This window comes from Myxocyprinus asiaticus, chromosome 42 (genome assembly GCF_019703515.2).
Source record: "Myxocyprinus asiaticus isolate MX2 ecotype Aquarium Trade chromosome 42, UBuf_Myxa_2, whole genome shotgun sequence".
NCBI lineage: Eukaryota > Metazoa > Chordata > Actinopteri > Cypriniformes > Catostomidae > Myxocyprinus > Myxocyprinus asiaticus.
Window position 1 is genome coordinate 6,098,863 of NC_059385.1, and position 25,301 is coordinate 6,124,163.

The following is a 25,301-nucleotide window of genomic DNA, read 5'->3' on the forward strand; positions in this document are numbered from 1 at the left end:
GCTCGAAATCATTTATCTCATCTGACAGGCCTAAATGAACTCACTGAGGACTTGCTAATTCATTTTGATTTACCTGCGAGAATAAAGGCTACATAATGCAATTCTTCTACTCACTCTTCCACCAACTTTGTCAGTGAAATCTCATGTTCATAAATAAAGTTTAAACTTGAACAAACCCCTAAGCCTAAGTATTAAACTTTGGTGATTAACTTGTACCTCACCGTTTGTTCTACAAACATAAATGAAACCAAAAATAGCTAATTTATTTACAAAATTCCACTGATTACAACAAAATGTATAATGTGTATGCCTATCTTTAACTACACATTGTGCCTTAAACATTACATAACAGAGCAATAGCTCTTTGTTAATTTTGAGCTAGACATAACGCAAGTCAGATTCACAAAAAATAACCTGCTCATGACAAGAGTCATTCTTTCGGGAATCAGACTTCACTAGACGTGCTGTAGATTCAAAAGAACTGGCTCATAAGAGTCATTCAATTGGGAATCGGACTACACTGGACGTGCTGCTCAGAAGACCCTAGAAACCACATACTGTACCAACACACTAAAAATGGTGCGTTTACATCATGTCAGAATTACTGTAATTACAAGATTCTGACTTGTAAAATGCAGTCACGACATATCTTCGTAGAAATCGTAATAACAAGTTGTAAATTCAGAATTCTATGAAAGCCCGACTTGACAGCCGTGACATCATGTAAAAAAAATCAGTCCAACAGAGTTATTTTTACACCATGCTCTTTCATTTTTTACTGCTTTTATATTTTTTGGGTGCGTAGATCCATTTGTCATTCGTAGTACAATGAAGTGATGATCCACACTCAGATAATGAACTTCTGTTACTTTTTATTACATAAATTTAGGGGAAAAGATACAGACATTTTGGCACAGACCTTACTCAGTGTGTGAAACAATCAACATATCCACCCTCTTTTTATACAAACATCTCTATGGCATCATCACGTGACTTAACGTTCTCAGTCATGATTTGTCACAGGAAACAATCAATTGGTGCAATCAATTAGTGATAAATATTTTGCTGTCCTTAAAGATGCAATATGTAACAATTTTCATGTAATATTCACCTTTTTTTTTTTTTTTGCCAATGTGTGAACGGCTTGTAACGCAACTTAAAAAATGAGCCCTTCCTGGACTTCCTAGGTTGCCTATTAAAGACTGCAGACTGATTTTCATGCGAAGGGAGCGGGTCGCTTTTTCCAGGAAAATCCAAAGGATGTGACGTTTATGCACGCTCCCGAGAGCCTTGCCTCAGTGCTTCTCTTCCGCTATTCAACAGCGACAACAAACTGCAACACTAGGTAACATTATCTTAGAGATGGAATCCAGCAAACATCCGGCTCCCAGCACAACACCGACTCCTACACAAACTATGAGTAAGCCAAAAAAAAAAAAAAATGTATCTACTGAATCCCGTCTGGCTAAGAGGGAACGTGATCGTGGTCGAGCGAAAACTAGAGTGAACATCGGCAGGGCATTTGATTCCTGGAGGGACCTTCGTTCGGTTTTGGGGATCAAAACCGACCCTGAATTGGCGTTCTTCTTATTGGACAGGTAAGCTTACATAACTGCAAAGCATGTGAAATATAGTGCCATAAGGATTGATCTGTGTCATTTTAGCTAACTTGATCTTGCCTGCTAACGCTGACAAATTGCAAGCTACCTTGCTTCATAAATTTCAAATAATTTCAACGATCTTCTCTTTATATTAAAAGTCAGGTATACTGGATAAATTAGGGCAAATATGCTGGTTTCTTGATTGTAGTACAACATATGACATACAAAACATACAATAGTGCAACATAACAGTGCAGTGCAGCAGTAAACTGGAAGAGTTCAGTAGTCTGTAGCTGTATGTGTGTAGCAGTATGCTATGTTAGCTGATAAGTAGTTTTAGTTTAGTCTCAAAGTTTGTAGTAAAACAATCATAACTGTGTAATTTTAATTATGCTACCTCATCTGTCAGCATGATGCTGGTGAATCACGTTCAGTCTCTTTGTACGTTACGTCATTGTTTTGGCCGATGCTCGCTCGTGTCCCTATGGAGTGTGTGCATGAGCGCGAGCACAAGCAACAGGTAGCTGGCTGCAGTTCACTTAACGGCCACAGGTGTCATTAATAACAAGGGTTTCTGAATCTTACATACTGCACTTTTAACAACAAAGCCGTTTGGCATTATGAGTGTTGCCATAAAAACGGATAACTTCAGAGGTCCCATAGATGTGAACAGCTACGACATGAACACACCAAAGCCACTCACTCAGAACACCTTAGAAACTGCATAGCAACATCCTGGTAACCACCCATGACACCCCAGCTTGGTGGCAGCAACTATTGCTCTTCAGAGTGTCCTCTTCATTGCCATGTGGACAGTGTTAATCTCCTCAATGAAATCAGTGACGAAAATACTCATTGACGAAGGGTTTTTTGATTTCATCAACGATAACGAAGATGAGAAGAAATGGTCACATTGTGATGATAATTAAACCATTTTATAGGGATAGTTCGCCCCAAAACTTTATTTCTTTAGCAGAACACAAATGAAGATTTTTTTTTTTAGAAAAATATCTCAGCTCTGTAGGTCCATGCAATGTGAATGGTCATCCAAAAATCACATGGGAAACATAAAAGAGATCCATAAGACTCCAGTGTTTAAATCCATATCTTCAGAAGTGATATAATAGGTTTGTGTGAGAAACAGATCAATATTTGTTTATTCTAAATAAAATCTCCACTTTAACAGATGTGAAAGTGAAACTAAACAGGCACCACATGTAAATTCCAGATGTAAAAGTGAAAGTGAAGATATAGATTTAACCACTGTAGTCATTTGGATTACTTCTATGTTTCATTTATGAGATTTTTGGACCTACAAAGGTCTGATCACCATTCACTTGCATTGTAGCCTATGAAACTACAGAACTGAGATATTCTTCCAAAAATCTTCATTTGTGTTCAACAGAAGAAAGTCATACACTTCTGGGATGGCATGAGGGTGAGTAAATGATGAGAGAATTTTCATTTTTGAAAATAAATTTAAAGCATAAGCCTACTGTTGATGAAAATATGTCTAGATAAAAATAATACTGCAAGATATTAACAGCGCAAAATATAATCAGAAGAAGAAACATATTGAATATCTAAATAAAGACGAATATATTAGATATGGATTTATCTAATAATACATTGATGTTATGGATTTCTCCACTTGAGCTGCGTGAGTTGAATGTGCTGGACACCAGCAAAATGAAGCGCTTCAAAATGGGGTAAATACCTAATTCAAACACATCCTATTAATACATGAGTTTAATCACTATATCTACAACATACTATATACACCAATCAGCCACATCATTAAAACCACCTGCCTAATATTGTGTAGGTCCCCCTCGTGTCGCCAACCTCATCGCAGAATAGCATTCTGAGATGATATTCTTCTCACCACAATTGTACAGAGCGGTTATCTGAGTTACCGTGTCAGTTCGAACCAGTCTGGCCATTCTCTATTGATTTCTCTCATCAACAAGGCATTTCCGTCCACAGCAGTGGCGGTTCTAACTTGTATGGTGCCCTGGGCGAAACCCGCTTCAACACGCCCCCAAAGTTGTTGACGGGGGGGTGTCTGTCTGGGTGCCTCATGCCACCCACCACAAGATGGATGTTTTTTGTTTTTTGGCACCATTCGTAAATTCTTGGGACTGTTGTGTGTGAAAATCCCAGGAGATTAGCAGTTACAGAAATACTCAAACCAGCTCATCTGGCACCAACAATCATGTCACAGTCGAAATCACTGAGATCAAAATTTTTTCCCCATTCTGATTGTTGATGTGAGCATTAACTGAAGCTCCTGACCCATATCTGCATGATTTTATGCACTGCACTGCTGCAACACGATTGGCTGATTAGATAACACATGGATGATTGTTGGTGCCAGATGGGCTGGTTTGAGTATTTTTGTAACTGCTGATCTCCTGGGATTTTCACACACAACAGTCTCTAGAATTTCCTCAGAATGGTGCCAAAAACAAAAAACATCCAGTGAGTGGCAATTCTGTGGATGGAAATGCCTTGTTGATGAGAGAGGTCAACAGAGAATGGCCAGACTGGTTCGAACTTACAAAGTCTATGGTAACTCAGATAACCACTCTGTACAATTGTGGTGAGAAGAATAGCATCCCAGAATGCTATTCTCAGATGTTGTTGGTGCTGTTTTGGCGGCACGAGGGGGACCTACACAATATTAGGCAGGTGGTTTTAATGTTGTGGCTGATCGGTGTATGTAATATAACAACTTGCATCTGCATAGTGAAGCGAATTAACATGAAATTGAACTAAATGTTGCGTTGTCGAGAATCTGCGTAATTTGCGTTGCATAACTTGCATTGTGAATACGCTGTTTCAGAACCAGAATCAGAATGAGCTTTATTAAGATAAGCATGAAATCAGAATAAGCATGAAGAATTCAGAATACAGTAGGCTAACTTCTAAAAAGTAGCTAATATTTTAGTCTATTCATTATTATATTTTTTTAGAACAAGAACAGTATGTATATTTATGTTTGATACATTTGTTTCTAAATGTTTGAATATTTGATTAAAGTTTGGTGTGTTACAACTTGACACACATTTTTTTCATTTTGCACATCATCATCAACTAATAGATAGTATTTTCATTTAATAAAATTCTGTGTAATTTTCTTTAGAGTAAAACTGACTAAAATTAATGAGTATGACATGACAAAATATTGAATAATTTTAAAGGGCATTTTCATCAAAATACTAAAACTGACTGAAACAAAAGAAAACTGTGGGGGGAAAAAATTACTCTGCATGTGGAGCCTACTCACTGTTCTTTCTAACCTAATCATTTACATTTAATCATGAATATTTGCTCATCTCTCTACCCAGGATACTAACTGGAAAGCACTGCCATATAAACTGTATTCAGGCCAGATGACAAACAAAGCCATTTGTCATCATACGTGGTCTCTGAAAATGGCTTCAGGCTTTGTTACTAATTATTTATTGTAAATATAACCTGCTAGAGGAAATAGAAACCTCATCAATATTTATGCTGAATTGTGCTTAACACTCTAAAGTAAATTAATCATTTCTGGGTGTTATTGTTTGGTGATCTGAAGTCCCCTGGAATCAAATTAATAAGCAAAGATGTTTTTCTAAGGCAACCATGCAAACGGTATTATACTAACATTATTCTCATTTCAACACAGCGAGTGAGTCGTGGCACCCCTCAGGGTTGGAATGATGCCCACCAAACTGATTAGCATTGCATTTCACCTCCTGCCCACTGTAATTACTGCCATTTCAAAAGGAAACAATTGATTTAAGAGATGTTGAATGTAATTGATAGTGAAGCCCAGGTGGAGAATGAGAGCAAAATTTGTGTGTATTAAATAAAAATTGTAGTTTTGTGGCTTTTAGTTAATGTCAGTTGATCTGAGACTATATCCGTGTGTTAGTGTACTCCTAAAAGGTAAAAAAAATAATTTTTTAGCAGATATGCACATTTAAAATGTATTATCTTTCTCTTCACCAAAATGTCTGTCCAAGAAAATGCTCTCTGGAACGAGAATGTCCTGCAACTATACGTAAATCACAGAAAAATGAAAATTTTAATTGCTAAAATGTAGAATGTATGTAGCAGTAAGAAATACGTAGAATGTTTATTTTTGTCTGATACACTCTCACTGTTCAAATAATTTGCTCTTTTGTGTCCTTGCTCTCAAAGTAGTACAATTACAGTCTTTAACTAGAAGGAAGTGAGTACTAACAAAAAAAAAAAAAGGCTGTCATCATTTCTATTTATGGTCATTCCAACTGATTATTAGAGAACTCTTTTTGATAATACTACAGAAGGCCACTGAACACAAAGTTTTTTTCCACAGTCATTAAAATTGCTTCTTCCTAGGTGATGTCCCTGTCTCTTTAAACTTAAAAGGATAGTTCTGGCCACCATTCACTTGCACTGTAAGGACCTACAGAGCTGAGATATTCTTCTAAAAAATTTCATTTGTTTTCAGCAGAAGAAAGAAAGTCATACACATCTGGAAAGGCATGAGGGTGAGCAAATAATGAGAGAATTTTCATTTTTGGGTGAACTATCCCTTTAAATTTGTGCAAGCAGCAAGCTAAAGTTTAGCTTTTAGCCGAAGTGTAACATTTGATGATGCATTCGTGGAGCATTGTGCACTATAAACCTTCTTCATTTGTTTTAATTAACTTTTTTAAGAAGTGTGAAAACAATTCTGCTGTATGAACTCAGAATGCAAAACAGGTGCCATGCACTATGATTACATGACAATAGTCTTGTTGAACTCATTTGTGGGTCACAGAAAACAATAACCTGAAAGTTAAAGATGTACTGTGAAAATAAAACAGTGGCTGCATCTCAATTTTGCATACTTCTAGTGAATTGCATAAGTATGTAAATACTTTAGAGAATGCAAATAGACAATACACTAGTATTTGGACCTACTATCAAGTTATGAAGTTGCATCTTGACACCACAAATTTCCTCATCAGGTAGTTTTCTTTTGCTAGATACATTTATAACCATGAATTTAGCACGCTCACTGTACACTTCAAAACTGCTGTAGCAGCTTCGGCCTCATAATCCTTCCTGTTTTACTTCAACTGAAAGACAGTGTTCAAAGATAACCTTCACAAACTCCTCCTCTATCATTGCACAAGCATTTGTGGCGATATTGGCAATTTACAAATTAAAAGTAAATGTTCACCCAAAATTTTAAACTCTCTCATGATTTACCCTAATGCCATTCCAAATGTGCATGACTTTCTTCTGCAGAACACAAATGAAGATTTTTAGAAGAATGTCTCTGCTCTGTTGGTCCAGTCAATGCAAGTGAATGGTGACCAGAACTTTGAAGCTCCAAAAAGCACATAAAGGCAGCTAAAAGGTAATCCATATGACTCCAGTAGTTTAATCCATGTCTTCAGAAGCGATATGATAGGTGTGGGTGAGAAAAATATCAATATTGAAGTAATTGTTTCATAATAAATTCTCCTCCCTGCCCAGTAGTTGGCGATATGCACGAAGAATGTGAATCACCAAAAACAAAAGAAGAATGTGGAAGTGAAAGTGCACATTTTTAGTTAAAAAAGGACTTCAGTATTGATCTGTTTCTCACCTACACCTATCATATTACTTCAGACATCATAGATTAAACCACTGGAGTCTTACGGATTACTTTTATGCTCCCTGTATGTGCTTTTTGGAGCTTCAAAGTTCTGGTCACCATTCTTTTGCAATGTATGGACCCACAGAGCTGATGTATTCTTTTAAAAATCTTAGTTTGTGTTCAGCAAAAGAAAGTCATACACATATGGTATGGCATGAGGATGAGTAAATGATGAGAAAATCTTCATATTTGGGTGAACTATTCCTTTAATGCGGAACACAGTGCCTTCAATACTGGACATTTCGTCTCCCGACCAGGGGAGGCTTCTAGTGTTTTGCCAGCTTTTGTTATTCCTCTTAGAAATAGTGCAGTTAAATTATTTCTTTTAGTGTATTTTATGGGGGAATATTATTGGAATTTCAGTCAAAACCAGGTGTATGAAAAGATCTGAATCAGGCTTGGTTTAAATGCTAGATACATTTGCCTTTGGTCACTTAAGTATCTATATAGAAAACACATTAACATTATGAGAGCAATAGCTGCTTCTGGCAACATCTCTGTTTGCTTACTGCACTCTGGAATTCATCCAGAAATCAGTCTAGACAGCAAAACGATAATCAAAGCAGACAGGACAGCTTAATGGAAAGAAATGTGATCATTTGTTGCAGCACAGCAACATATATTTTCTTTATTTTGAGAGACTGAAAAGGGCAGATCCTTCTTAAGTGCATTTGGTAATTGTGGCACTCAAATGTTGTAGGTGAACTCTCTTAATTTGAGTGGTTACTCTAGGTTTTTTACAGACTATTAATTAACATTAGCAGAATTTTGTGTGGATTAAGCGTGACTGTTCAACATTAATTTTAAACAAAATAACAGAGTATCTTCACAGTGCCATCTGCAGGTCATTGTTTATCACAACTTTTGCTTTAACTTAAAAAAAAAAAAAAAAATGTTTTTCAAACAGTCATTTTAAAATAATAAGTCATGCCCTGTGATGGGTAAGTTACTCAAAAAATGTAATTCACTACAAATTACTAATTACTTCTCTAAAATTGTAATCATAATTCTGTACTGATTACTTCAGTGGAAAGTAATCACATTACTAAGTACTTTCAACCTTATCTCATACAATGAGCGTTACTATAACTAAGTTTTTGCAAATTGTGTTTTACGTGCCGAATTCTACATTTTGCTGCAGTTTTCTGGTGAAATTAACACTAGAGCCGCAAAAAAAACTGAGCATTTTATTAACTTTTACACAAATCATGAGTTCAATGGCTGATTATGACTTTACAAACACTTATTTTTCAGAAAATGTGCTTTTGATGACGCATTTACTTTTAGCACAATATAAGTTAGGTTTAGGTGTTGGTTTAGGGTAAGGATGTCTGTGTTGTTAACCTCTCATTTGCTTTTAGGACACTGTTGGTTAGGTTTAGGTTAAAGTTTTAGGTTAGTGAGGTGCATCAATGTTGCCACGTTAATGTAATTTTCATGAGATCAGGCTGAGAACTTTACTTAATTAGTAAGTTACTTAGTATAGTAAGTTATTTTCTAAAACACATTCACTCAACGAATATAATTTTTTTTCTATATTTTCTCCTTGTTCATTGTAGGTGATATTACACTTGTGAAAAGAGACAGAAAAATGTATGTTTGTTCTTGAAGTAAGAGCCATTTTATAACACTTAGAACTCATATGATGAGACCCATCAAGTAAATGATCTGGAGGCCTCAAGCTCTATGCAACTACTTATGATTCAGCAGAAAAGAACAATGGCTTCATTTATCAGCTCAGACTCAATGTAAAAGTTTCTTTAAATACACTAATAATATCCTAAAAAAGCTAATTTCATTACACCACAGTAACCAGTGTTAACCGGCTAAACAGTGTGCTTTAAAATATTTTCCCTTGAAATATTATATTATTCAATATTATAAATACACATGCAAGCTAGACATCATGCAGTAACATTCTCAAGTAGTGAAAAGGGATCTAAAGTGCCCTTGTTTTGATGTCAACCTCTGTTTAACTTCAAATGAGACTGTTATATTTTAAGGCACTTTCATCCACATGCTTAGAATGCCTCTTCCTACTATAAAGTTCATACATCCTCGTGGGGCTTTCTGTGTAAGCATTTATCAGTATGAGAATGTGGAAAAATGTGGAAAAAAACCATACAACATGGTTGTGCATTGAAAAAGTAACAATGTAGTTTGTGTGTATGTGTGTGTGTGTGTGTGTGTGTGTGTATATATATATATATATATACACCGATCAGCCACAACATTAAAACCACCTGCCTAATGTCATGTAGGTCCCCCTCGTGCCACCAAAACAGCTCTGACCCGTCGGGGCATGGACTCCACAAGACCTCTGAAGATGTTCTGTGGTATCTGGCACCAAGACGTCAGCAGTTTAAGTCCTGTAAGTTGCAAGTTGGTTCCTCCATGGATCGGATTTGTTGGTCCAGCACATCCCATAGATCTCCCAGGCCCAAATTCCTCAGATCTCCAATCGGATTGAGATCTGAGGAATTTGGAGGCCAGGTCAACACCTTGAATTCTTTGTCACGTTCCTCAAACCAAACTTGAACAATTTTTGCAGTGTGGCAAAGGGCATTATTCTGCTGAAAAAGGCCACTGTCATCAGGGAATACCATTGCCATGAAGGGGTGTACGTGGTCTGAAACAATCTTAAGGTAGGTGGCACGTGTCAAAGTAACATCCACATAAATGCCAGAATCCAAGGTTTCCCAGCAGAACATTGCCCAGAGCATCACACTGCCTCCGCAGACCTGCCTTCTTCCCGTAGTGCATCCTGCTGCCATCTCTTCCCAAGGTAAACTATGCACATGCACCTGGCCGTCCAAATTATCTAAAAGAAAATGTGATTCATCAGACCAGGCCACCTTCTTCCATTGCTCCATGGTTCAGTTCTGACGCTCACGTGCCCATTGTAGGTGCTTTTGGTGGTGGACAGGGGTCAGCATGGGCACTCTGAAAGATTCCAGGGGGGATGAATAATCCAAACAAGCAAGAAATACACCCCCCCCCCCCCTTACTGCTGCCATTTTGGAGATGTCCTGACCCAGTCGTCAAGCCATCACAATTTGGCCCTTGTCAAAGTCGCTCAGATCCTTACGCTTGCCCATTTTTTCCTGCTTCCAATACATGCAATTCAAGAACTGACTGTTCACTTGCTGCCTAATATAGCCCACCCCACGACAGGTGCCACTGTAACGAGATAATAAATGTTATTCACTTCACCTGTCAGTGGTTTTAATGTTGTGGTTGATCAGTGTGTGTGTGTGTGTGTGTGTGTGTGTGTGTGTGTGTGTGTGTGTGTGTGTATATATATTTAAATTATTTTATTTTTTGGTCCCCCTCGGTAGCGACCACACCGGTTGTACCACCTCTATGTTGACAGACCTGATTTGGCTGGTCATGTTATTTCCAGTTTCAAATCAGTCGCACCAAAATACCACCAACACATCAGTTTCAACACACGAGGGGACCGGGTTTTGGACCATTGCTATTCTCCCTTCCGGGACGGCTACAAATCCCTCCCCCGCCCACCATTTGGCAAATCGGACCACTCTTCCACTCTGCTTCTGCCCGCTTACAGGCAGAAACTGAAACAGGAAGCACCCACACTCAGAACGATCCAGTGCTGGTCGGACCAATCAGACTCTACGCTACAAGACTGTTTTGATCACGCGGACTGGGAGATGTTCCGGTCCGCCTCTGATGACGACATCGAGCTTTACGCTGATAGCGTAACGTGTTTCATCAGAAAGTGCATAGAGGATGTCGTTCCGACCAGAACAATACGGATCTACCCGAACCAGAAACCTTGGATTAATAGCGATGTTCGCGCGGCACTTGATGCGCGGACCTCCGCTTTTAATTCCGGGAACGCGGAGGAGCATAAACAAACCAGTTATGCCCTCCGATCAGAACAGCAAAACGTCAATACAGGAACAAGATTGAAGGACAGTTTAACACCACCAACTCTAGAAGCATGTGGTAGGGAATTAACATCATCACGGACTTTAAAGGGAATAAAAAATCCACCGTGAACACCGCTGCCTCTCTCCCTGATGAGCTAAATACTTTTTTTGCTCGTTTTGAGGGAAATAACAGCTCTCGCGGCCGAAGCTACAGAGGTTAGTTCACTCTCCGTCTCTGTAGCGGATGTAACCTGATCCTTCCGACGGGTGAATATCCGCAAAGCCGCAGGTCCAGATGGCATTCCGGGCCACGTCATCAGAGCGTGCGTGAACCAACTGGCTGATGTTTTTACGGACATTTTCAACCTTTCCCTCTCTTTGTCTGTAGTCCCCATATGCTTTAAAACATCCACCATTGTGCCTGTTCCAAAGCAATCCAAAATCACTTGCTTAAATGACTGGCATCCTGTGCTCTGACCCCCATCATCAGCAAATGCTTTCAGAGACTAATCAGAGATTACATCTGCTCTGTGCTGCCTCCCTCACTAGACCCATTGCAGTTTGCTTACCGCAACAACCGCTCCACTGATGATGCCATTGCATCTACAATACACACTGCTCTCTCCCACCTGGAAAAAAAGAACACTTATGTGAGAATGTTGTTTGTAGACTACAGCTCAGCATTCAACACCATAGTGCCCTCCAAGCTTGATGAGAAACTCTGGGCTCTGGGCTTAAACAGCTCGCTGTGCAGCTGGATCCTGGACTTCCTGTCAAGCAGACGCCAGCTGGTTAGAATGGGCAGCAACATCTCCTCATCACTGACCCTCAACACTGGAGCCCCGCAGGGCTGTGTTCTCAGCCCACTCCTGTATTCCCTGTTCACCCATGACTGTGTGGCAACACACAGCTCCAATGCCATCATTAAGTTTGCTGATGATACGACGGTGGTTGGTCTGATCACTGACAATGATGAAACAGCCTACAGAGAGTAGGTGCACACTCTGACACACTGGTGTCAGGAGCACAACCTCTCCCTCAACGTCAGTAAGACAAATGAGCTTGTGGTGGACTTCAGGAGAAGAGATAGAGAACACAATCCCATCACCATTAATGTAGCACCAGTGGAGAGAGTCAGCAGCTTCAAGTTCCTGGGTGTCCACATCACTGAGGAACTAACATGGTCCATCCACACTGAAGGCTCATCAGCACCTTTTCTTCCTGAGACGGCTGAGGAAGTTTGGAATGAACCGCCACATCCTCACACAGTTCTACACCTGCACTGTAGAGAGCATCCTGACTGGCTGCATCTCCACCTGGTATGGCAATAGCACAGCCCACAACCGCAAAGCACTGCAAAGGGTGGTGCGAACTGCCAGACACATCATCGGAGGTGAGCTTCCCTCCCTCCAGGACATATATTCCAGGCGGTGTGTGAAAAAAGCTTGGAGGATCATCAGAGTCTCCAGCCACCCGAGCCATGGGCTGTTCTCACTGCTACCATCAGGGAGGCGGTATCGCAGCATCAGGACCCGCACCAGCCGATTTCATGATAGCATCTTCCCCCAAGCAATCAGACTTTTGAACTCTTGATCTCCCACGATCAAAATACATCAGCACTGCACTTTATTTCTCTTACTCTTATATCTCACACCGGACTGTCATAAATTATATTATTATTATTATATTATATTCTCTCTTAACAACACACTGGCAACTTACTATCAACCGATAGCCTGAATGTCAATACAGTACAATACAACCTACTGTACTTTCTATATATACTATATATACTTTTTTATTGTGTAATGTGTATTCTATATTGTGTGTATTGTATACTGTACATTGTATATTATTATTTGTATATTGTGTTGTGTGTAATTATGTGTATATTAGATTTTAAATTGTGTTGTAAATCTGATGTTTATTGTAAATTGGTTTATGTCTCATCACTGTCACGACTGCTATGTTGCTCAGGAACTGCACCCAAGAATTTCACACACTATTGCACTTGTGTATATGGTTGTGAGACAATAAAAGTGATTAGATTTGATCTAACATGGCAGCCCCCATAAGACCCTCCACATTTATTAATAAAACTGCCTTTATAAGGATACTGATATGACTGGAATCTTCATCTTATGTGAGTGGCCATGATTTTATACATATGTTTCAAAAGTGCTCCTTTAAGGGCCATCATACCCTTTGGCTTATTTATGAGAACACTATTCTTTAGTTACATGCTGCCACCTGTTGGATACAAAGTGAATTATGACAATAACAGGTCACATTGTAATCTATTTTTTATTTTTTTATTTTTTAAGTTTTGTCTCAAATAAGACACATATTTTTTACACAAAAACTAAATTAGTTTTAATATACTAATTCCATCGATTGTTACCTGTCAAAGAAGTGAAAATCCACCCTAGCAATCTTTAAAATAAAAATAAAAAAGGGGTTTTTACAATACTCCTCAGCCAGTAATCACAAACGACTATGATGAGCTCATCCTCATCAGCGCTGAGAAAAGTAACAAGCATCACATGGCAACGCTGTTTACGTGCAGCTGTCTGTATCATGATGGCTAGAAATAGCATTTTAGCTTAGCGTAAAGCTGAAAATTTACACAAGGTTTATTTCTATTTCTTCTGCTCCAAACTTACTTCAGACTTAATTCTCTGTCTGCTCGTATGAATGTAACACATCATAAGAAAGTGTTTCACGGCTTTTCAAATGCACTTTGGATCGCATCATTTATATGTATAAATGTTTTCCATCTGAAAGGACTAAATATTAAATGAAACAAATGACAATAAAATGCAAGATAATCTCTTCAGTAATCAAAATACTTTTTGAATGTAACTGTATTCTAATTACCATTGATTTAAATTGTAACTGTAGTGGAATACAGTTACTTATATTTTGTATTTTAAATACATAATCCCGTTACATGTATTCCGTTACTCCCCAACACTGTATATAGAATACACAATAAGACTATATATATATATATATATATATATATATATATATATATATATATATATATATATATACACACACATACATACATATTTATACACATACATACATATATATATATATATATATATATATATATATATATATATATATATATATATATATATATATATATATAATATGAACTGCAATAATACATATACATATAGAAAAATATACAGCCAGAGGTGTAGGATAACATAATGTAAATATATTAAAGAACTCATATAGAAACAGTTTTAATTGCTTTCTTATTATGTGAATGAAAAATAGCCTTGATATATATTTGAATTTCTTTTTCCAGAACCAAAAACAAAGGTTGGGTTTTACTGTGCTTATTTATGTATATGAAATTTAGCAAAAATTAAAATTACATTTATAATATAGTATTCTTTCCTTTTATTTGAGGGGATATTAGTAAAACTAAATATAACGTTTTCTAAACACAAAGAAAAATTGGGGTCAGTGTTATCAATTATAAATCTAGTCAAATCTTTCCAAAATTTCCTTACATGAGCACAATGCCAAAATAAACGAAACAAGGATTAAGCCAAGGTATTGCAAAAAGAACAGTTCAAATCAATATCCTTTTTAAATTTAACAAGAAAATTATTTACTGGGTAGTATCTGTGAAAGATTTTGAAAGTTATTTCCTTAACTTTATTTACCAATAAATATTTGTTTGGTAAAGTCCAGATGGCCTTCCATAATAAACCTTCCACCAGTCTATTCCAATAAACAATACATTTTGGCATGGTGACAATGTCTTTTTGAAGTAAAGAACGAATAGTTTTATTAATATTTAAAACTCCGGGGGCAAAACAAAGTTTCCCAATTGCAGTATCAAATAAATCAATAGCAGAAGGGGGCGCAATACTGTTTTGAGTATTAGCTCTGAATAATGCCAAGACCCCTATGGAAATCACATCCATGACAATAGAAAACTCCCTTGGTGTTACTGGGATTTTATGGACATCTAGAAATTCAGAATAAGTGAGCAACATGCCTTCTTGATTTAATAATTGATCGACTCGTGTTATGCCTGCTAAAAACCATCTTTCAAAAAATAAAGATTTGTTTTTAAATAATATATTGTAATTGTTCCAAATTAAATATCTATGGGGTGAAAAGTTATGCTTATATAACAGGGACCAAGCCAGCAACATTTGTTTGTGAAAGCAAGATAAAAAGTTTGCTAAATTTACGCTGCTAAATATGACGGAAACGCGTCATTACAGTCTGTAAAAATTGCTCATTAATATTAAAATATATCGTACCTGGCAAATCAGGGACAGCGTCTTAGCCTTTAAGCCCCGCCCAAAATCTCATCAGTCGCTACGCTCGTTTGTTCTCCGCTCCAGCAGGTGGCAGTAATGCTCTTCCTACAGTGCCCTGTCACGCTAGAGGAAGAGAACAGCGACAATAACAACAACAGAGCCTGGCAGCTGTGCAGTTATTGCCAAATGTGAGATATCAACTATCAAGTTGATATTTATTACTATAAACTCCTTTTCCTATCTCCTACCCAAGCAGGGCAACTCATTCGGGCTTATTTATATCTTAATTGTAAGTGAGATGTAATGACAACAACAAAAGGAACTGAAATATGCCGTGGACAGATGTTGTTTACATATTTGAGGGTATTATGAGCTCTTTGTCATATTATCGTGGCAGCTTTAATGTGTTAAAATTTTGTCTTTTTGGCATCCAGGATGATCAGATCTAGAACATATAACCCCTGAAGATTTCTTAAAACCAGCAGTGAAATCCTCACAGGAATAATGGCCCAGCAGAGAGGAGTCAACAGCCTGCAATTCAACCAGGACCAGAGTGAGTTTAAAGCACTTTTATTTTTTTTTTCTTCCAGATGATAATAACATCCTCCTAACGTATGTAATAACGGATGGAGCTAGATCAGACCCTGAGACCCTGATCCAGACTTTCAGACAGCCCAGGGACCCCCAGTAATAAAAAGCTAGATTTGATCTGTAATATTTTTCTTGAATAAATTTAACAAACTTTTTTACCTTCTAAGTACCACTTTTGTTAATAAGTTATCAGCCAGTAATCTCGAAATGGCCAAATACTGGCTGATTAATCAAGTTACTAATTACTAACCTACTGATAATATACTAAAGATCTTTACTTTACTATTTAGTTATTACTTCCACTTTGTTCCCCTGTAATTAAGGTTGTTTCTGCTGTGCCATGGAGACAGGTGTTCGGATTTATAATGTGGAACCTTTAATGGAAAAGGGGCATTTAGGTAAGAGAAATCTGTATTTTTCCTTTTTAAAAGATGTATTTGGACAATTATCTGTTAATTTTCTGTGTTTTCGTTGTTTATAGACCACGAGCAGGTGGGCAGCATTGCTCTGTGTTCAATGCTTCATCGATCAAATCTCTTGGCTGTGGTGGGAGGTGGTGTCAATCCCAAATTCTCAGAAATCTCAGGTATGCTAAAACACTGACTACACTGCACTTATATACTTTTACTGCTTTGGTCTTAGAAGTATTTTCACTTTGATGGTTCAGTATAGGGCTTCAATGAACTTTGAAACTGGAATAACAAGTTGTATTAAGACTGTGATTTAAAGGTATAGTTCACCCAAAAATGAAAATTCTGTCATAATTTCTTCACCCTCATGCCATCCCAGATGTGTTTGATTTTATTTCTTCTGCAGCACACAAACAAAGACTTTTATAAAAATATCTCAGCTCTGTTGGTCCACACAATGCAAGTGAATGGTGACCAAAACTTTGAAGCTCCAAAAAGCACATAAAGGCAGCATAAAAGTAATCCATGTGGTTTAATCTTTGTCTTCTGAAGTGATCGAATCAGTTTTGGATGAGAACAGACCAAAATATAACTCTGTGACGAGGAGGGCGGGGCCGGGCTGGGCCGTGAGGACACACGCCCGGCCCTGAATTGGGCTAATCAGCTGGGAGGGGGATAATGACGAGCCGGAGGCACCAGTTCGAGAGAGAAACACACACACGGATGCTGTGTGTGTGTTTGTGTGTCTATGTGTTTGTGTTTAAGTTGATTTGAGTTAATTTATGTTATTAAAACTTAGGTTGACTGTTCAGCCTGTTCCCGCCTCCTCCTTGCCCACCTTACCCTGTTAAATACTCCTTATTCACTATAAGTCTTGACATCAGCGGTCTCCTTGGCAATCAAGATTTCACGCTCAATTACACTTCCTAGCGCCATCTAGCGCTCTGTGCATCTGTCAAGCTCTAGGAAGTGTAATCGAGCTTGAAATCAAGATCGTGCCTAGAGACTGTAATGGCAAGATGTACAGTGAAAGAGTTATATTTTGGTGTGTTCTCACCCAAAACCGATTAGATCACTTTAAAAGACATGGATTAAACCACATGGATTACGTTTATACTGCCTTTATGTGCTTTTTGGAGTTTTAAAGTTTCGGTCACAATTTACTTGCATTGTATGGACCAACAGAGCTGAGATATTCTTCTAAAAAACTTAATTTGTGTTCTGCAGAAAAAAGAAATTCACACATATGGAATAGCATGAGGGTGAATAAATGAAGAGAAAGTTTTCATTTTTGGGTGAACTATTATTTTAACATCTATACATTTATCTACGTTATCCATTTTATTTTTGGCAGTATTAATTTGGGATGATGCTCAGGAAGTCAGAGACCCCAAAGACAAACTTGTCCTTGAGTTCACGTTCACTAAACCAGTGCTGGCTGTGCGCATGAGACATGACAAGTAAGACAATAATGCTCCAAATTTCATTAAAATATATAGTTTTTTTTACTATTAATGTCTAATTTCTCTTCTTTCCTTGTATGTGAAGAATCATCATTGTCTTGAAAAACAGGATCTACGTTTATAGTTTCCCCGACAACCCTGTCAAGCTGTTTGAGTTTGACACACGAGATAATCCCAAAGGTATTGTCAGAATTGCTTAAAATATGCACCGTTATATCAGAAAGACGATATTTTCTGTCTAACAAGTGCTTCATTCATGTTTTTATAGGTTTGTGTGACTTGTGCCCTAGTTTGGAAAAGCAGTTGTTGGTTTTCCCAGGACATAAATGTGGCAGTTTACAGTTAATGGTAAGATATACTGGGATGCAGCAACATACACCGATCAGCCACAACATTAAAACCACCTGCCTAACATTGTGTAGGTCCCCCTCATGCCGCCAAAACAGCACCAACCCGCATCTCAGAATAGCATTCTGAGATGATATTCTTCTCACTACAAATGTACAGAGCGGTTATCTGAGTTACCGTAGACTTTGTCTGTTCGAACCAGTCTGGCCATTCTCTGTTGACCTCTATCATCAACAAGGCATTTCCATCCACAGAACTGCCGCTCTCTGGATTTTTGTTTTGTTTTTGGCACCATTCGGAGTAAATTCTAGAGACTGTTGTGTGAAAATCCCAGGAGGTCAGCGGTTACAGAAATACTCAAATCAGCCCATTTGGCACCAACAATCATGCCACGGTGATCACATTTTTCCCCATTCTGATGGTTGATGTGAACATTAACTAAAGCTCCTGACCCGTATCTGCATGATTTTATGCACTGCACTGCTGCCACACGATTGGCTGATTAGATAATTGCATGGATGATTGTTGGTACCAGACGGGCTGGTTTGAGTATTTTTGTAACTGCTGATCTCCTGGGATTTTCACACAACAGTCTCTAGAATTTACTCCGAATGGTGTCAAAAACAAAAAACATCCAGTGAGCGGCAGTTCTGTGGACGGAAACACCTTGTTGATAAGAGAGGTCAACAGAGAATGGCCAGACTGGTTCGAACTGACAAAGTCTATGGTAACTCAGATAACCTCTCTGTACAATTGTGGTGAGAAGAATATCATCTCAGAATGCTATTCTGATTTGCTGGTTGGCGCTGTTTTGGCGGCACGAGGGGGACCTACACAATATTAGGCAGGTGGTTTTAATGTTGTGGCTGATCGGTGTATTTGCCCTGTTATTTTCATGTTCACACAAGTTTTAGGTTCTACAGAATTAACACAGTGTTTGTGATTCTGTGGTAGGACCTTTCCAACACAAAACCTGGCACGTCTTCTGCCCCATTTACCATCAACGCCCATCAGAGTGAAATCGCCTGTCTGGCTCTCAATCAGCCTGGCAGTGTGGTGGCCTCTGCCTCCCGGAAGGGCACCTTGATCCGTCTGTTTGACACTACAACGCGAGATAAACTAGTGGAACTGCGAAGAGGAACTGACCCTGCCACATTATACTGGTATTAACCAGCCTCTAGCATTCACTGTTTCATATGAATAAATATATTCACTAAATAAGACAGTCTAACAGTCTACGTCCTTTTAATTACTTTTAAATGTCAGATTATTTGTTATAGTTTTTTGTATAATGTATCATTTAAACTTTGTTTTCCAGCATTAATTTCAGCCATGACTCATCTTTTCTGTGTGCATCAAGTGACAAGGGAACTGTGCACATATTTGCTCTGAAAGATACCAAACTTAATCGCCGCTCGGCGTAAGATTTTCACAAAAATATTTATTTAATATTAATGATTTCCTAGTAATTGTAGCTTGGCAGACTTTTCTGGGAATAATTTGTGGCGTCTTTCTTCATCAGCTTGGCACGTGTAGGTAAGGTGGGGCCGGTTATTGGACAGTATGTGGACAGTCAGTGGTCTCTGGCTAACTTCACTGTCCCAGTCGAATGCGCTTGTATCTGTGCCTTTGGGAAGAACACCTCCAAAAACGTCAACTCTGTTATTGGTATGTTAGTTTTATACCTTCAAGAGAACCTTGCATGAACCTGTATTTGTCTGTAACTGTCAGCAAAACATTCAGAAGCCATTAAAAATAACTTATTTTCTCTAATTGTATTTAATGTCTCATTTTTTAAGCCATATGTGTTGATGGGACTTTCCACAAGTACGTCTTCACCCCGGATGGAAACTGCAACCGTGAAGCTTTTGACGTGTATCTGGACATTTGTGATGATGATGACTTCTAAAACTGGAGAACTTTGATTGATCTGTATCTACAGTTATTGGCAACATGTGAAATAGTACTTCTGCATTGAGCTCTGCTAATTGCAATGCCATGTCATTGATGCTTATTTGTGTGAATAAATGTTACTGTCTTGTATAATCAACTGTACATAAAAGCATAAAGGTCTTTGTAAAGTGAATAAATGTCTTATAAACATTTATCAAATTCACATAAGGAAGTGTTTCCTCTTCTGAAGATCTTCTATTCCAAATTGTATGGTCTTCTGCTTGTACTCCAGAAATCCACTAACTTTGAAAAAGTTGAGGGATACAATCCCTCACACTTTGATTGTTTTGATAAAACAATGCAACCTTTTGAGGTAATATGTAGTACTGGACTATGTTACACACAGGGAGATAGCAAGTTAACTTCCAATATGATAGATGTTCGATTAATTGGTTAAACAGTGTTAAAAACACCACACAAATTTAGTTTTATGAATTTTGCATTTTATATTATGTATTGCTATACACTCGCCGGGCACTTTATTAGAAACACTATGGTCCTAATAAAGTGCCTAATGTGGTCTTCTGCTGTTGAAGCCCATCTGCCTCAAGGTTCGACGTGTTGTGCGTTCTGAGATGCTGTTCTGCTCACTACAATTGTACAGAGCGGTTATCTGAGTTACCGTAGCCTTTCTGTCCGCTCGAACCAGTCTGGCCATTCTCCATTGACCTCTCTCATCAGCAAGGTGTTTCCATCTGCAGAACTGCAGCTCACTGGATGTTTTTTGTTTTTGGCACCATTCGGAGTAAATTCTAGAGACTTGTGCGTGAAAATCCCAGGAGATCAGCAGTTACAGAAATACTCAAACCAGCCCGTCTGGCACCAACAGTCATTCCACGGTCCAAATCACTGTGATCACATTTTTACCCATTCTGATGGTTGATATGAATATTAAGTGAAGCTCCTGACCCCTTATCTACATGATTATATGCATTGCGCTGCTACCACACGATTGGCTGATTAGATAATCGCATGAATATGCAGGGGTGTAAAGTAATTGAGTAAAAATAATTAAGTATTATTCTTAAGTATTATTTTTGGGGATTTGTACTTTACTTAAATGCAGTTTAAACTGAATACTTGTACTTTTACTTAAGTACATTTCCAAACAAAAAATATTACTTTTTACTCCTTACAATTTTATTTAAACTTGAAAAGTACAAACTACATTTTTGAAGATAATTTTTTTTCATCTTACTGGACTGAAGTCGCCTTTTCACTGCATCCAACAGATGACAGACCAGAGGTCAATCATTCCAAATGGAGTGTCGCATTGCGGCTGTGTGGAGTTTCGACCATCTGCAGAGGCAGAATTTCAGATCTGATTTGAGCTTCGGATACTTTGAAATATTTGTGTGACTAGACCGAATGTGACCACCCAACTGAATGTGATGTATTCATTCAAAACTATGAGCACGAAACCCCGATGGGTTTTGTCCTAAACTTTATTCGAAACAGCTGCTACTTCTATAGATTGGACAGTTATGAAGTAAAAGATTATCATTCACATTGCAAATATATATATAAAAACAAAAGGCTTTTATAATTAAATGTCATTTATTTCTACACTTGCCTTCATATTTAAATCATATCTATGAATTTCTGTGCCCTATTTGCTGAATTATTATTATTGTTGTTGTTAGGAAACTATTAATTATAATAATAACTATAAAATCAGCAATGATAATGATAATAATGATAATAAAAAAAATGGAATCTGAGTAAATATTAATTATGAATTTTATTGAATTCATCCATCTGCTCAACAGCCAGGTTTGGTAGTAAACCTCAGAAAACAATTCACAAAACCAACAACATTTCTAACTTTCTTCAAAGCCTCATTTGAATTTTTTTTTTATCTTTCTCTGTGTCTCAACGGGCTGGGTGCTCTGACATCGCAATTCGTGAGTGCCTGCTCCCATACAACAAACGTTGAGTGACTGTGGCAACGTTTTTGTGAAAATAAAATTCCGTGGTTCCTTACACATCTCGGGGCAGTTCCGAAGTGAAATGTCCACTATGTGGCCCTAAAAGCGAGTTAAATGTTCTCCCCAACAGATGAGGTTTTTAAGGTTAATGTTCTATCGAGATTTAAATCAACAAAACCTACCTCCCTACACTATACCTTAAACCTAAACCTAACCGATAGTGTCATAAAAAGCAAATGTGACATGAAAAACAATTTCTGAAGCAACCACATCATTTGTGGTGCTTCTATTACACATTCTTCTCATGTGTCGACTCGCATGCTCTTCAGGACACATCAGGACTTCAGGTCCTTTGTTTCGCATATGCAATACTCTATCAGTTGAGCTAAAGCTCAGTTTGATCACACTTAAACAAGCTTGTAAATGTAGTTGGTTATGTAATGCAAACGTTAAAATGAGTCATGCACTGTAGTGTTTATATGTCATAAAATAGCATTGTGTGTGGAACAGAGTGAAAATTATGTGTTTATGAACTGATTTCATGATTTGACCGTTTTACTCGTGATTTGAGTGAAAGGGGATAAAAGTCATTGTTGTTTTAGCGCCTCTAGTGTTCATTCCAATAATTAAAAATCATTTTGCAAAAATGTAGTTATTGTAATATGAATTTTTGACCTGGTTGCAAATGTCAGAGACAGTAAAAAGGCGACTTAACAAACAGATCGAATTTAACAACGTCCTCTCTCACACATTCTCCTCTCTTGATAGGAAAAAATATACTTTTTACTTTTTTAATATTTAAGTACAATTTAATGTGAATACTTTTTTACTTTCACTCAAGTATGATTGTGGCCAGGGTTGGGAGGGTTACTTTTGAAATGTATTCCACTACAGATTACAGAATACATGCTGTAAAATGTAATTTGTAATGTATTCCGTTAGATTACTCAAGGTCAGTAACGTATTCTAAATACTTTGGATTACTTCTTCAGCACTGGTAGATTTTTTTCATTTGTTTTGACTATAAAAACTCTGCCAGTACAGTAAGACAAAATACACATGTTAAAAATACATTCTCTGAAAAACCAAAATATCTTATGCAGTGTTGTTTATAAAACAGGATCAATCAAATTGATTTTGTTTTAAGGATTTTTAGATATTTTTACAGGAAAACAATAGAAAAATAATTATCAAGAATATGTTTTTTACCCTAATATCAAAGGTCTTACTAGAAAAAAGAAATTATGATCCAACGTGAATTTGCTTGATAAAAAAATATGATCGTGCCTGGTAACATGTGCATGTAAAATGGCTAGACATAGCATTTTAGCTTAGCGTAAAGCTGACAATTTACACAAGGTTTATTTCTATTTCTATTTCCAAACTTATTTCAAACTTACTTCTCTGTCTGCTCGTATGAATGTAACACATCATAAGAAAGTGTTTCACCGCTGTTCAAATGCACTTTTGATCGCATCATTTATATGTATAAATGTTTTCCATCTGAAAGGACTAAATATTAAATTAAACAAATGACACTAAAATGCAAAGTAATCTCTTCAATAATCAAAATACTTTTTGAATGTAACTGTATTCTAATTACCAATGATTTAAATTGTAACTGTAGTGGAATACAGTTACTTATATTTTGTATTTTAAATACGTAATCCCGTTGCATGTGTTCCGTTACTCCTCAACCCTGATTGTGGCTAGATATTTGGACTTTTAATTGAGTAAAATTTTCACTTAGTATCCATACTTTCACTTCAGTATAATTTCTGAGTACTTTACACCCCTGTGAATAAGTAGGTGTACAGGTGTTCCTGATAAAGTGCTCTGTGAGTGTATTTTGGCAAATGATGTATAAAGACAAAATTATGCATGATTACATAACTATACAATATATATATATATATATATATATATATATATATATATATATATATATATATATATATATACACACACACCCACACACACACACACACACACACACACACAGATCAGCCACAACATTAAAAACAATGACAGGTGAAGTGAATAACATTTATTATCGTTACAATGGCACCTGTCAAGGGCCAAATTGTGAAGGCTAGACAACTGGGTCAGAGCATTTCCAAAACGGCAGGTCTTGTGGGGTGTTCCCAGTATGCAGTGATTAGTATCTACCAAAAGTGGTCCAAGGAAGGACAACCGGTGAACCAGTGACAGGGTCATGGGTGCCCAAGGCTCATTGATGCGCATGGGGAGCGAAGGCTAGCCCATCTGGTCCAATCCCATAGAAGAGCTCCTGTAGCACAAATTGCTGAAAAACTGAATGCTGGCTATGATAGAAAGGTGTAAGTAAACACAGTGCATCACAGCTTGCTGTGCATGGAGCTGCGTAGCCGCAGACTGGTCAGAGTGCCCATGCTGATCATGTGGATGACCGGGTGCATGTGTGTCATTTACCCGGGGAAGAGATGGCAGCAGGATACACCATGGGAAGAAGGCAGGCCGGCGGAGGCAGTGTGATGCTCTGGGCAATGTTCTGCTGGGAAACCTTGGGTCCTGGCATTCATGTGGATGTTACTTTGACACGTACCACCTACCTAAAGATTGTTCCAGACCACGTACACCCCTTCATGGCAATGTTATTCCCTGATGGCAGTGGCCTATTTCAGCAGGATAATGTGACTTGCCACACGGCAAAAATCATTCAGGAATCAGAATCAGAATCAGAATGAGCTTTATTGCCAAGTATGCTTACACAAAAGGAATTTGTCATGGTGACAGAAGCTTCCAGTAAGAGAATGCAACGTGTCTGGATACATACAAACATATACATTTAACATATAGTGACATAAAACATTTTTTATAAGATATAACAGATAACAAAAGAGAAATATATAATAGTGCAATAATGTTGGCCTCCAAATTCCCCAGATCTCAATCTGATTGAGCATCTATGGGATATGCTGGACCAACAATTCCGATCCATGGAGGCTCCACCTCGCAACTTACAGGACTTAAAGGATCTGCTGCTACAGCCTCAACGGTTCAGAGCTGTTTTGGCGGCATGAGGGGGACCTACATGATATTAGGCAGGTGGTTTTAATGTTGTGGCTGATCAGTATATATACAGTTGTGCTCAAAAGTTTGCATACCCTTG

General features: G+C 37.7%; 1 protein-coding gene across 2 annotated transcripts; it reads left to right on the forward strand.

Moving 5' to 3' along the window:
• The first annotated feature begins 15,555 nt into the window (after nucleotides 1-15,555).
• On the forward strand, nucleotides 15,556-20,372 carry LOC127432539 (WD repeat domain phosphoinositide-interacting protein 4). 2 transcript variants are annotated; one of them, XM_051683743.1, is made up of 11 exons: nucleotides 15,556-15,645; nucleotides 15,892-16,010; nucleotides 16,372-16,446; nucleotides 16,530-16,634; nucleotides 17,813-17,918; nucleotides 18,007-18,101; nucleotides 18,190-18,269; nucleotides 19,224-19,432; nucleotides 19,588-19,689; nucleotides 19,792-19,937; nucleotides 20,069-20,372. In XM_051683743.1, exons 2-11 carry the CDS (start codon nucleotides 15,962-15,964, stop codon nucleotides 20,176-20,178), a joined length of 1,077 nt encoding a protein of 358 aa, XP_051539703.1. In that variant the 5' UTR covers nucleotides 15,556-15,645; nucleotides 15,892-15,961; the 3' UTR covers nucleotides 20,179-20,372. The 2 variants fall into 2 exon arrangements, with proteins under 2 accessions (XP_051539703.1, XP_051539701.1); XM_051683741.1 differs by having other exon boundaries at nucleotides 15,561-15,746.
• Nucleotides 20,373-25,301: the final 4,929 nt, after the last annotated feature.

Excerpts from the sequence above, each read along its gene's own strand:
- LOC127432539 (XM_051683743.1), top strand. The coding sequence starts at position 15,962 with ATGGCCCAGCAGAGAGGAGTCAACAGCCTGCAATTCAACCAGGACCAG. Across the intron at positions 16,447-16,529 it reads AATGGAAAAGGGGCATTTAG|ACCACGAGCAGGTGGGCAGC; the intron begins GTAAGAGAAATC and ends CGTTGTTTATAG. Across the intron at positions 16,635-17,812 it reads CAAATTCTCAGAAATCTCAG|TATTAATTTGGGATGATGCT; the intron begins GTATGCTAAAAC and ends TATTTTTGGCAG.